The sequence below is a fragment of the Hordeum vulgare genome, chromosome 4H (genome assembly GCF_904849725.1).
Source record: "Hordeum vulgare subsp. vulgare chromosome 4H, MorexV3_pseudomolecules_assembly, whole genome shotgun sequence".
Lineage (NCBI taxonomy): Eukaryota > Viridiplantae > Streptophyta > Magnoliopsida > Poales > Poaceae > Hordeum > Hordeum vulgare.
The window spans coordinates 17,571,444-17,585,789 of NC_058521.1; the positions used below are offsets into that span (position 1 = coordinate 17,571,444).

General features: G+C 50.7%; 1 protein-coding gene across 1 annotated transcript; it reads right to left on the reverse strand.

Moving 5' to 3' along the window:
* Positions 1-9,517: 9,517 nt before the first annotated feature.
* LOC123447460 (probable inactive receptor kinase At1g48480) lies at positions 9,518-12,994 on the reverse strand. The gene is made up of 2 exons (XM_045124064.1): positions 11,497-12,994; positions 9,518-10,519 (listed from the first exon to the last, which is right to left on the reverse strand). The coding sequence occupies exons 1-2, from the start codon at positions 12,863-12,865 to the stop codon at positions 9,873-9,875; spliced, it is 2,016 nt and encodes a 671-aa protein (XP_044979999.1). The 5' UTR covers positions 12,866-12,994; the 3' UTR covers positions 9,518-9,872.
* Positions 12,995-14,346: the final 1,352 nt, after the last annotated feature.

A 14,346-nucleotide genomic window follows, 5' to 3' on the forward strand; every position in this document is an offset into this window, starting at 1 on the left:
GGGCTGCTCGCATTGGCATAAACCTTAAAGCAACCTAGAGCCTGGCTCACTGGAAATCCTCAAATCGAAAGTTTCCAACGAGTCAGGGTGAGTGTAGCGCAAGCTCGCACGCGAAGGAGCAATTCAAAAGCGGACGAAGATGGTGGGAGATGGAGATTGGGCATGGCGGTACGGCGCCAAATCTAGCCCCCTCCCATCTACTCAGTCACCACTATCTTTAGGACAACCACTTCCTTTTGTCTCACCACCGACGGTGGCTGCGACTCAGATCTGCGCAAGCAACAACGGTGGACACGACAGCACCACTATCCAGCAGCAGGAGCCGTTGCTCCCCTTCTTGTTGTCCACCGCTGGGTCGTCCTTCACTCATGCATGGCCCCCCTTCGTCATCGCCGTCTCCGATGCCGGTAAGCAACACCCCTCTCCCCTATGTTAGATCGGTTGTTAGGATCAATTTCCCCATTGCTAACGGACCCTTGATGTCGATTGGGTTATGGATGCACTAATGAGGCTGGTAGTTCACGGAACAACACTGATTCAAGCATGGATTATGTTCATGCATAAGAGAGTTGTTCGTCGTGGTGAGAGACCTATCATCAGCTATGCTCCAATTATGCGGGAGCACGAGAGGATCACCAATCTGAACGACATCTACAATTGCAACAACACGGAGGCCCTTTGGATGCTTCAAATGAAAAGAGCGTCATTTTTTCAGACTTGTCCAGACCTTCAGGAGTAGAGGGCTTCTATAAGATAGCATCCACACCAGTGTGGATGAGCAAGTGGTCATCTTTCTCCATGTTGTTGGCCATAACGAGAGCTTCAGGGTTATTCACAACACGGTCAGGTGATCAATGAAGACCATCTCAATGTACTTCAGGCAAGTGCTGTTGGAATTATGCCCTAGAGGCAATGATAAATATGGTTATTATTATAATTCCTGTATCAAGATAATCGTTTATTATCCATGCTATAATTATATTGAATGAAGACTCATTTACATGTGTGGATACATAGACAGAACACCGTCCCTAGCAAGCCTCTAGTTGGCTAGCCAGTTGATCAAAGATAGTCAGTGTCTTCTGATTATGAACAAGGTGTTGTTGCTTGATAACTGGATCACGTCATTAGGAGAATCACGTGATGGACTAGACCCAAACTAATAGACGTAGCATGTTGATCGTGTCATTTTATTGCTACTGTTTTCTGCGTGTCAAGTATTTATTCCTATGACCATGAGATCATATAACTCACTGACACCGGAGGAATGCTTTGTGTGTATCAAACGTCGCAACGTAACTGGGTGACTATAAAGATGCTCTACAGGTATCTCCGAAGGTGTTAGTTGAGTTAGTATAGATCAAGACTGGGATTTGTCACTCAGTGTGACGGAGAGGTATCTCGGGGCCCACTAGGTAATACAACATCACACACAAGCCTTGCAAGCAATGTAACTTAGTGTAAGTTGCGGGATCTTGTATTACGGAACGAGTAAAGAGACTTGCCGGTCAACGAGATTGAAATAGGTATGCGGATACTGACGATCGAATCTCGGGCAAGTAACATACCGAAGGACAAAGGGAATGACATACGGGATTATACGAATCCTTGGCACTGAGGTTCAAACGATAAGATCTTCGTAGAATATGTAGGATCCAATATGGGCATCCAGGTCCCGCTATTGTATATTGACCGAGGAGTCTCTCGGGTCATGTCTACATAGTTCTCGAACCCGCAGGGTCTGCACACTTAAGGTTCGACGTTGTTTTATGCGTATTTGAGTTATATGGTTGGTTACCGAATGTTGTTCGGAGTCCCGGATGAGATCACGGACGTCACGAGGGTTTCCGGAATAGTCCGGAAACGAAGATTGATATATAGGATGACCTCATTTGATTACCGGAAAGTTTTCGGAGTTACCGGGAATGTACCGGGAATGACGAATGGGTTCCGAGAGTTCACCGGGGGGGCAACCCACCCCGGGGAAGCCCATAGGCCTTGAGGGTGGCACACCAGCCCTTAGTGGGCTGGTGGGACAGCCCAAAAGGCTCTATGCGCCAAGGAGAAGAAAATCAAGAGAGAAAGAAAAAAAAAGGAGGAGGTGGGAAGGAAGGGGGACTCCCTCCCACCAAACCAAGTCCAACTCGGTTTGGGGGGGAGAGTCCTCCCCCTTGGACTCGGCCGACCCCCTTGGGGCTCCTTGAGCCCCAAGGAAAGGTCCCCTCCCTCCCACCTATATATACGGAGGTTTTAGGGCTGATTTGAGACGACTTTTCCACGGCAGCCCGACCACATACCTCCACGGTTTTCCTCTAGATCGCGTTTCTGCGGAGCTCGGGCGGAGCCCTGCTGAGACAAGGTCATCACCAACCTCCGGAGCGCCGTCACGCTGCCGGAGAACTCTTCTACCTCTCCGTCTCTCTTGCTGGATCAAGAAGGCCGAGATCATCGTCGAGCTGTACGTGTGCTGAACGCGGAGGTGCCGTCCGTTCGGTACTAGATCGTGGGACTGATCGCGGGATTGTTCGCGGGGAGGATCGAGGGACGTGAGGACGTTCCACTACATCAACCGCGTTCTTTAACGCTTCTGCTGTACGGTCTACAAGGGTACGTAGATCACTCATCCCCTCTCGTAGATGGGCATCACCATGATAGGTCTTCGTGCGCGTAGGAAAATTTTTGCTTCCCATGCGACGTTCCCCAACAAGTGCTCCATATTGTTGGGGAGCTCAGAGAAGAGATAATCGGGTCACCAACTGGCCGGACTCCTACCAAGATTCGCACTAGCCCAAGATGGTATGCATACTTCAAGGTGAGCACTCACAGTATGTAGTTCATGGCTTGATATGTGATACGTCTCCAATGTATCTATAATTTTTTATTGCTCCATATTATTATATTATCATTCTTCAATAATTTATATGAATTTCTATGTTGTTTTATATCATTTTTGGAAACTAACCTATTAACCCCCTTGTTTTCTACGTATTTTTGGCTTTTCAAGAAATCAATACGAAATGAAGTCCAAATGCAAGGAAAAAATTTGACAATTTTTCCTGGACCAAAATATGACGTGGAAGCTTCGGAGGGAGGCCAGACACCACACGAGGTGGTGCCAGGCCAACAGAACGCGTGGGACCATCACTTGGCACCTCCTGACCTAATTTCGCCTCTGTAGATCTTCTAAAATCGGGAAAACACGAGAGAGCCACCCTAAACACTCTTTTCGCCGCCGCAAGTCTTTGTCCATCGTGATCTCACATGGAGCCCTGTTATGGTGCCCTGACGGAGGGGGGATCAATCACGGAGGGCCTCTACATCAACCTTGCTGCTCCCATGGCAATGTGTGAGTAGCCTACCATCGACCTACGGCTCCATAGTTAGTACCTATATGGTTATCTCTCTATATATATGTTCTTCAATACAAAGTTCACCATGATTCCCGCGGTGATCTATTCAATGTAATCTTCTCGGTGTGTTTGTTAGGATCCGATCAATTGTGGGTTTATGATAAGATTATTCATGAAAATATACTTAGGCTTCTATGAATTCTTTATGCATTATTATTATAGCTTTGTATTTCTCTCTGATATATCGGTTTGGTTTGGCCAACTAGATTGATTTATCTTCAGTGTGAGGGGTGTGTTGTGATGGGTTCAATCTTGTGGTACTCATTTACGATGACAGAAGGGGACATGACATGTATTTGTATTGTTGACATTAAGGATAAAAAGTTGAGGTTTATTCGTATTAGTTGCGTTTGCTTTGTCTACATCATGTCACCTTGCTCCAAGCATTACTAGGTTTCACACTTAATACTCTAGATGCATGCTCGATAGCGATCGATGAGCGGAGTAATAGTAGTAGATGCAGACATGAGTCGGTCTACTTGCTTATGGGTGTGGTGCCTATATACATGATCATTGTCGTGAATAAATATTTCATAACTATGCGCTTTTCTATTAGTTTCCCAACAGTAATTCGTTTACCCACCGTATGCTATCATCGAGAGAAATGCCACTAGAGAAAACTATATGGCCCGTGGGTCTTCACAACATATATCACTAAAACCCTAAAAATATTACTGCCATTTATAGTCTATTATTTTATTTTATATTTATTTTATCTGTCTATCACTACATAATACTTGCAAGTAACGAGTTCAAGGGGCTTGACAACCCTCTTGCCCGTTGGGTGCAAGTGTTTGATCTTTTGTGTGTAGGTGCTGATGACGAGAATTTACACGGTTCTCATATTGATTCGATAACCTTGGTTCTCGCTAAGGAAAATACTTAACTCTGTTGTGTTGCATGTCCCCTATTCTTCGGGGGAAATCCCTACGCAGTTTACAAGTAGAAATATGCCTGTATTGTTCAAGGTGAGCACTAACACAATCGTGTAATGCCATTTCAGGATTGTATTGGCGCAATAAATGGAACTCATGTCACTACTAACGTGTTGATGTCACAAGTTGCATCATACAGGGGGAGGAAGCACTACACAAGCGAGAATATTCTTGATGTACTATGAACTTCTTTATTTCTTATTTCTTGAGCTCCTCATTTCCCCCAAATTATTTTTACTTGCTAGAATAACCTGCCAAACATACTTATGCAGCTCGTTCCTTCCTGGACCTGTCATGTCGAGACCATCAAAATGCGACTAGTTACCCTCAGAAATTGGCGATGCCGCCTTGCAACGATGCATGTCAGTAGGGACTTTGTCTCCTAAGGAGATACTTGGATGGAGAGCTGCCGCTTGAGAAGTGTGACCTCAACCCGCCGAAAGAGAGGTTGTGGTTTTCACTGATCATTTAGAACGAGGCTTATCTCCCCCTGGTTCAAAATTCTTTCAGGATGCTCTCTATTTTTACAACCTTCACCCCCAAGATCTAGGTACCAATTCAATCAGTAATTTATATCAGTTTCAAGTCTTGTGTGAAGCGTACCTAGGAATAGAACCTACCATTCCCTTATCTAGGGAGTTCTTTTACTTGAACTGCCAGACAGAATGGGCTGATGGCCCCAGCTTAGAACTCGGCGGAGTTACCATCCAGAGGCGGCGCGGGTGCGGTTTTCCTGCTGTCACCTTGCCCAGTCACCCCAAGGGCTAGGGGGAAACTTGGTTTTACTGCAAGAATACCGCACCGACTCAAGAAAATCCCCTGCCGGGCTTCAGAGAAGAGCGTCTTCCAATGGATTTCCATCTCCCCGGTGCATTGACCCCAAAAGAACAAGTCGGCCACACTTTTGTCTAGGCAAAACTGTGAGCCTTAAATGCCAATGGCTTAACCAGGATTGACTTGATCCGATGCTGGGTGGTCCTCTCGCTCAACATGTTCACCCTAAAAATCAAATCCCTGGTCGTAGATGTTGTTTGCACACTCATCCACCACGATCATGTTGTGAATGATCACACAAGCAATCATCATCTCTGAAAGCTTCTCGGTGCTCCATGTGAGTGCAGGGTTTCGAATGTTACCCCATCATGATTGAAGCATACCAAAAGCATGCTTCACATCCTTCCTAGCACTCTTTTGCATTTGGGAAAATCTCTGTCTCTTCTCTCCTTGTGGATTGAGTATTATCTTTACAAGAGTTGACCACTAAGGATAGATACAATCAACTAGGTAGTATCTTTTGTTGAAATGTTTGCCATTGATCTCAAAGTTGACATCTGGGGAGTGGCCTTCTGCAAGCCTTGCGAACACTGAAGAACGTTGAAGCACATTACTATCATTGTGAGAACCAGCCATGCCGAAGAAAGAATACCATATCCATAGATTTTTTTTAAGCCACCGCTTCTAGTATGACACCAACACCTTTCACTTGCCCCTTGTACTGCCCGCGTGAAGCAAACGGATAGGTCTTTCACTTCCGGTGCATACATTCTATACTACCAAGCATGACTAATAAGCCCATGTCGGCATTGATCGCCAACAACCTCTCTGTATCAACGGCAGTTGGCTCTCTTAGGTACTCAGGGCCAAACACTACCACCAGAGCCTTGCAGAAATTGTACATAGATTGGAGGCATGCGGACTCACTCATACGCATGCACTTATCCACAAGATCACCTCGAATTACATACGCAAGCATGCGGGTAGCCGCAGTGCATTTCTGATAAGATGAACCCAAGCTTGCCAAGGGCATTCCATTTGCACTCAAAGTGTGGGTCATATGCTACCACTCCCTTCCTAATACGATTGAACACATGTCTCGCCATACGGAATCGGCGGCGAAATTGATGTGGTTTGTAGAGCAGGTCATTCTCGGAATAATTGGCATAGAGCAATGTGTGGACGCTCTCCCTAATGTAGTTCAAGGCCGAAGCATGACTCGGGACTGGTCCCCTAAACCGAGGCCGTTGCCTAGCAATGTGGTCGTTGATGACCAATGCAGCCACCACAATGTCTCTGTTATCCCAGGACGAATCATCCGATGAGCAAATGAAGTTGTGGAAAAAATACTAATCCCCACTATCCATGGTACCTTGTGAGCAAAGTGTGGAAAACATTACTGTTGTGATGAAGACGTGGACGGGAAGAGCACCTTGAACTTCCCCTCACCGGCAGCAAGCAAGGTTGGCATTTGCGGGTGACACCATGCGGCTATGCACCGCCTGGCGAAATGTGTTAAGGTCGATGGACGTCGTCGGCGCTCGTAGCTTCTCTCTGCATCGAAAGAGTAACGAACATCGGCAAAAACTTCTCCGAAACGCTTTGAGTGGGTCATCTATGGCATGGGGTGATGGTGGTTTGGACGGCATCGGAAGAATGCGAGGAACGCAACCAAAGAAAATGGATGTGAACCATTTGGGGTTCAACTTAACACTTCGCGAAAAGATTTAGGCTGGCCATAGTGGGGAGTATCATATAGTACCCCCCCGTCTCGGTTTATAGGTCATCTTACGAAAATTAAATAATCGCAAAACAGTAAGGCATGATGCATTAACTTTCACCTCGTTTCTTGTTTTTTGACTTGAATAAAGGAATCAACCAATAAGAGACGTGGGGCGTGTATGTTTTTAATGACTTGAGACTGAATAGCACGACACGCAATGGTCAATTCATTGCATCAATGGTACTAATTAGCAAGTTAACATAATTTTTTCTTGTTTTCCTCTCTGTCTGGGTTGCGGTGCACAACCTAAGATGACTTATAAACTGATACGGATGGAGTAGTATCGTGCATATGATAATATTATATGATACTACCTTCATAATGCATGCTATCATAAACTATTATCATAGATGACCTCATTTATTGACATGCATGACACATAATAGCATAACATTTAACATGTTACGGTATCTACCTATGTTACCTTAACCTTCTCTTTCTTTTAAGTATATGTCACATCAGCATGTTTGCTAATTTCAAATACATGATACTACCTAAGTTACTCCCATTATTATCAGCCTTAGGACTTGGTGTAGTGTGTTTTCAAGTTTCCAAGACACGGATGCGTTCCCTTCCCGGTTGTATATTCTAGAGAAAGGCGTGCCGAGGTGAATGTCGTGGCCCGTGTGAGAATTGTTTTGCCGTGAGGTCAATGGTCGAAATAACGGTCTTTCTTCTACGCATGTTCCTTTCGCTAAAGAAAAGAAGCGGCAGGGGGTCTGCCTCCGCCGGAATGTTCCTCGTTTACTAGTAGCCAACTGAAGATAAGATAAGCATTGCATGAGAGAAGATAAGATAAGCATCCATCGCCGTCTTTAATCTGAAAATCTGAAACCATTTCGCCCTACGATTTTACTGTTTCATGAGCCTTTTTCCGCCCACAGACTCGAGTAAGAGCATCTACTCTACAACTGAACCCCTCCTATCCATATTAAACGATCCAAACATGCACGGATGAAATATGAAATTTTGATCTAATTAGACGACTCAAATGGTTCTCAAACGTTCAGACTGACCAACATCCATCATATCCAGTTAAATATGAGGTAGATATAAGAAAGTTTGGGCGCACCCGTCACGTCGGCCTGGTCCGTGGTGGTCCGCATCGATTGTACATATATTTGTTCCTATCCGCTCGTCGGATCAAACACTATCCACTTCATTCCACTCCCGTCCACCTCCATCTGCCACTCAAGCTTATCTTTAACGATGTCCGGCCTTCTCCGACATGACGGACAGCGGATCCGAATCCTTCACCTTCAGATCCATTGATCACGAGCTCATCACACACGGTCCCGAGGAGGAGATGGTCGTCCGGGTTGCGCTCCGCAGCTCTCAGGAGGCCGCCGCACTCCGACAGCACTCGGACTCGCAGCATCGGGAATCCGTTGCGTCGGCACGACCCGTGGTTGGACCCGGCGTCACTGCCTCAATGAAGACGGTGCGGTCCGTCTGACGTCCGAACGCGTCCCTCCGTGGTAGATGTGCAACCTCTCCGTTGGCACGTTGAGGACACACCATGAGGCATCCTCGAACGCTAACACTGGGGGGTGGAGAGCCTCGCGGCGATGGAAATTAGAGAGGCGGAGTCATACTTTCCGACACTCCGTAAAATGCCTTGGTGCGGGTACCGCAACCACGTCGTAGTGCGGGAGCCATTTCCACTGACGTTTGAAGTGTCGGCTTTGTTAAGTCCGACTGTAGATGCTCTTTCTAACCAAAAAATTTCACAAATCTACGAAGAGAGATGGGCGCGCGGCGCGGGAGACACGAAGAAGATTTCGCCCCCCTTCAAATTCGAAGCATGGTCCTGCACTCACTCCCTCCGCAACTGATTCAGGGCGGTCCCTCCCGCGATCTCCCCCTACCCTACCCGATCGATCACCACATGGGCGGGCGCAAGGGTCCAGACTCCAGAGCCAACATGTGACCGCCATCGTCGTCTACCTGCGAGAACTGCGATCCTCGACGATCTGGGCGGGCACGGCCAAGACTGCAGGTGGCCCACGCTACCACAACCATTGAAACGCACCCTGACATCGGTCAGTCCCGTGCACAGCACAAGCACGTACGCTGCTACAGCTAGGGTCCTTCCTAGCGCTGTCGCGTCCACAGAACCAACCAAGCCCCCCAGCGATGGTGGTTGTTCGTTCGTTGAGCGCTTGCCATCTACCGGGACCTAGAAATGCTACTGGGACTGGCTGCTACGATGAGATTGGGGGGTCATCCAGACAGCAAGCAGCTACACTAGATAAGCTTTGATGTCATGATCGTCAAGCGTCGGCCCTACGGAGCCTCTGGTTTTGCTCTCTCGATCGATCCATCCCAACATGGCTGTACCTCCCGACTGTTGATCAACAACGAGAAGCACTGATGAGGAGCAGGCAAGTCGCTATGCGCATCAGCCGAAATTCAGTTCAGTTTCCCTCCCCGGCCCTGTCATCTGCTGCTCCAGTACAAAACAGTCCCACTCGCCCCGCCGAAAGCCGAACCACCCGATCCGGATCGAGACAGACGGAGCACGCGGTAGCTTTCAACGACTGGAGCCATCCAAACCACATGCATGACCCACACACACAAGAAGAACTGGACACCAAGCAAGTAGGCACAACAGGTTTTCGCCAACGAGTTCCAGGCAATTTTGATAGATCGGACTGAGTAATTACATGGGATAGCTAAAAAACCAACCTAATCAGCTAGAACAATGGCTAGATAAATTAAGCAACCGCACCGTCAGGCATGCATTCCATCCCTAAACGCCACCACGCAATCACCCACCAACACACAACACAGTCAGTCAACAACACCAACACGACGACGACACCGAATCCGATATTCGCTAAAAGGAAGAGATGAAAAAACAGCCGACTCCGTCGTCGAAGAAGATAGACAGCATTCGTCAAGTCTATGAACGGAATGAATGTGGGCCACGGCGACGAGCAGCCTGCTCCTCTCTCAGGCCATTAGCGATCATGGCGACGAGGGGCCCTCGACCATCTCATCGCCCTGATTCAGGACACTCTGTTGTTGATCAGTTTCTTCGGCGCCTTCACCTGACATCTTGATCTCCTCGATCCGCACGACGACATGAGACATGGTCGGACGGGCGTCTGGGACCTGGGCGACGCAGTCTATAGCGAGCTGTAGAAGCTGAACCATCTGTTCTTCGGAGCTCTGGTTCCTCAGGAGCTCCATGTCAAACACCTCCGAAGTCCACTCCGAGCGTACAACGGACTGCACCCACCTGGGCAGGTCGACGCCCTCGTCGTTAAGAGCAGACTGACTGGGGGCCTTGCCGGTGAGCAGCTCGAGCAGGAGAACACCAAAGCTGAACACATCAGCCTTCTGGGATACCCTCCGGGGATCGGTAACCTCTGGAGCACGGTACCCAGTGGCGCGAGAAGGTCCAGATGATGATGAACCAACAAGGGTAGCAAGGCCATTGTCTGAAACACGTGCTTGATACGCCTTCGACAGGAGGATATTGGATGACTTGATATTGCCGTGCGAAGTCGATGAGCTTGTAGAGTGGATGTACTCGATCCCACGGGCTGCAGCAAGGGCAATGCTTGATCTTATCGGCCAGTCAAGTGGGGTGCGGCCAGAACCTCTGTTGCCTGCTTAACAAAAAATGATTACCATCATGTCAGATTAGAGTTCAAGGTTTATCTGTTACATGGTCAAGTCAAGTGACACAATCAAGATACCAACACTGCCCCTGGTTCCAGACATGACATTAGGGCATCCAATACCACTTTAATCAATGAAAAAACTAACGATACGCCAACTACAACAATTTTGTTTCCTCTAAGCAACACGAAGTAAACAAACAAATAATAGACCTAAGCACAATTGAGGAAAGAAATATGGGACTATGAAAAGCAAACAACAGTTCTATTCGACATTCAGAAAATTTGGAGCAGATTGGTAAAACCACAAACCTGAAGGGGGCAGTTGACTGCAATACAAGTATTCTAGCCACAAACTTAGTCTCAGACCAGAAGGAATATCACTAAGAATAGTCAGAATATGATTCAATAACAACACCGAATAAATAACACTTAAAATCCTAATACTTTGGATATCAAGCAAATAAACAAGATCTGCATCAAAATTAGCTTGACGTGTCACCTAATATGCTGACAAACGTAGACTAGAGATACTCAAGCCATGACAGATGTAATAATAGCTACACCCTCTGTTTCTAAATATAAGCATAGTTAAAAAGGCGCGCCTAAGCGAGCGCTCAAGTGCACCTAGGCTCTAGGCGATAGCAAAACGCTAGCGCATAAATACGCTGGCAAAACACACAATTAACGCTTAGCGCTTTTTTGAACTAAGACAACTAGTTGGTTCAATTTAAATTGCCGAAACATTTTATATATAGGAACGGATGTAGTACAAGACAATCGTCCATAAACAACTGCAATCCAATTCTCAAACATTTACGAGAAATCCAAGTCCATCGCCACCCATGAAAAATGCAAAAATAAGATAGACGCAAGCACGAGCACAACATATGCAGAACAGTAATACAATGATCAGAGTATGAGTACAGAAAAACTGTAAAGGAATTGAGATGTGGAATTCTCACCGTGCAAGACTGCAGAAAGGCTCCCCATGGGCATGAAGTCGTACACAAGCAGCTTCTCATCTTTGCTGTAGTAGTAAGCACGGAGAGGCACGATGAACTCGTGCTGGAGCTCGCCAATGTCAGCGATGCGGTCACGGAACTCGGGCTCAGACATGGTGACATCCTTGAGCCGCTTCACCGCCACGGTAGCGCTGGATTCAAGCACAGCCTTGTAGGTCGTCCCGATGGCACCTTTGCCAAGGACCTCGGCCGACGCGCGCAGCAGGTCCTCGAGGTCAAAGGGTTGGACGGCAGCCGCTGACCCGAAGAAGACCAGCTTCTTCCCTGAAGTCGATTGACCCGCGGGGTGGCCGACAGTGGCCATAGGAGCCACGGCCGAACCGCTGGGCAACTCGGGAGGTTTTCGGCCGCCGGGGATGACGGCGGGGGACGGAGACGGAGGCGGCATCTCCAGAGCCCGCGTCTTGGTGCGCCCCGACCTGCGGCAGAGGCAGATGAGGAGGAACAGGAGAAGCGCGGCGCCCACGACAGAGGCTATGGCGATCCCGGCAATGGCGCCGCCGGAGAGCTTGTTCCCCTTCTTGTCAGTTTGTTCGTCGTTTCCGCCGTTGGGGACGTTCGTCGCCGGTGTTGTCGGCGAGGGCGTCGTCTCCGTGGGAGCCGGAGAAGGAGGAGGGGCCTCGCCAGGGCAAGGGCCGAGGGGCCCGCCGCAGAGGGCCGACATCCCGAGGAACGCCGCGCGCGGCCTGGAGCGGAGCGAGGCGGGGATGGATCCGTTGAGGCGGTTGAAGGAGACGTTGAAGTCGCGCAGCTGCGGCAACGGGAGGTCGGGAATCTCGCCGGCGAAGCGGTTCTCCTCGAGGAGCAGGGTCCTGAGGCGGGTGAGGTTGGCGAGGGCCGGCGGGATGGCGCCCGAGAGGCCGTTCCCGCCGAGCGAGAGGTGGAGGAGGCCGGGCAGCGCGAGGAGCGGCGCCGGGAAGTCCCCCGAGAGCCGGTTCCCGTTGAGGAAGACGCTGCGGAGCGCGGCGAGGGACGCGAGGTCGGACGGGAGGGCCCCCGAGAGCGCGTTGTAGCGGAGGCTGAGCGTGTGGAGCGCCGTCAGGTTCCCGAGCGAGCCGGCGGGGACGGCCCCGGTGAGCGCGGCGCCCGGGAGGCGGAGGATGGTCACCCGGCCGCCCTCGCAGGTCACCCCCGTCCACGCGCAGACGGTGGCCGGGTCGGTGACGTTCCAGGACACCCGCTGGCCCACGGCCGCGCGGAAGGCGGTGAGCGCCCGCGCGTCGGTCGCTAGGTCGGCGGTCGCCCGGCAGCATGCCACCGCGAGGATGGCCGCGAACGCCAGGGCCAGCGCCGGCCGCCGCGACGGCATCGCGGCGGTGGTGTCTGTTCCGGGTTGGGGGGCGGGCCTGCTGAAGAGCGAGCGAGGGAGGGAGGGAGGAATGGGGTGGGGGGTTGGGTGGGTCGGCGGGGGGGAGGGAGGGAAAAACCCTAGAAACTCCCGTGCGGATCTGGCGGAACGGCGGGCGGGTTTTATTCCGCGGGGGTTGGGGTTTGGTGGGCGGCCGCGCTGACGGGAGGAGCAGAAACAGGAGCCCGACCCAAGCGGTGGGAATGCGGGTCGGCTTCACCCCGCGGTGACGAAATCCTGCGTTCCGTTCGGCCGACGGGGACGGGACTGGGATTGCGACACCGGCCAGACGGCCTCGGGGCGGGCGCCGAAAGCCCGAACGAACAAATGCGTGCTGCTCCGCGTGCGCTGCGGGGAGGGATTGTTCCGAGCTGGAGCAGCCGCGTCAGTTCCACTCTCTTCCTAATTTTTTACCCTCTCCACGGTTTCGTCAGGGGTACTACCGTATTACGCAACAACAGATGGCCCATATTTACTGCTCCTCCGGCGTTCGCCGGTCGGTCCGGCATACCGGCCGCCGCCGAGGATGAAAGGTCGGCGGAAAGGGTCAGGGCATCGGTGCTGTGGTTTTGCCGTGAAACCGCGTCTGCGTGTTGACCCGTGCTGCTCCGGCCTCGGTGTGGCGTCACAACGGACGCTTTGGGATGGATGGTGCCTGCGTGTGGCGCTGGTGAACCGGGCCGAGGTTCCGTCCCGGAGCACGCAAGGAAGCGGATTCCATGATGCCACGCACCGGCATTGCGCACCTGCGTGTGTGCGCGCGAACCGTTTCACGTGACAGCCGGTGGATTATTTACCGGTCGATTACGGGCGGCTTTCTGGCCGATGATCGCCTCGTCATCGCGCCCTCATGACGCTTGCCGTGCCGGGCGTTGCAAAGCGCCGCTTCGGTCGGCGTGGCTGGGTCGCCATCTGGCATCTGCGCGTCACCGGCGCCACGTGTCCGCGCGCCCTCCGCCCGCGTGACCGCGCGATGCAGCCGTTTTGCGTTTGGGGGGCGTGATGGCATTTCAGACCACGCGCCATGTCATTTGAAAATTTACGGTTTGTGTTTCCCTAAAAGAAAGCTACGGTCTGTGTTGGCATGGTGAGCGTTTGGCATGGCAGATTTCAGCATAACGTGCTCCGGCGTCATCAATGGCTGCCTGTTGCGGTTTATGGCGGGTTGCGCGGGCGAACTACGAGCGCGTGTTGCGTGGTTGGGGGGGGGGGGGGGGAGGCGAAGCGTCGAGCGGGGTTGCAGACGGTGCGTGTGTCAGGATTAACTCATGTGGTTACATGTGTGGCGACCTTGAGAGGGGGCAAGATCATCCTAAATAAAGCTTGCTGCCCCTCTCCGTTCACTCCTTGGTATCGACGTCTAAAGTTATGCACATCCTAATATGAAGGGTGTACTCTTGTATTAATGATGATGGGACATATCGGGTAGCGTTATTGGTGTG

Coding starts and splice junctions, on each gene's coding strand:
- LOC123447460 (XM_045124064.1), bottom strand. CDS start 12,865: ATGCCGTCGCGGCGGCCGGCGCTGGCCCTGGCGTTCGCGGCCATCCTC. Junction 10,520..11,496: donor CCTTTCTGCAGTCTTGCACG/GTGAGAATTCCA, acceptor TTTGTTAAGCAG/GCAACAGAGGTTCTGGCCGC.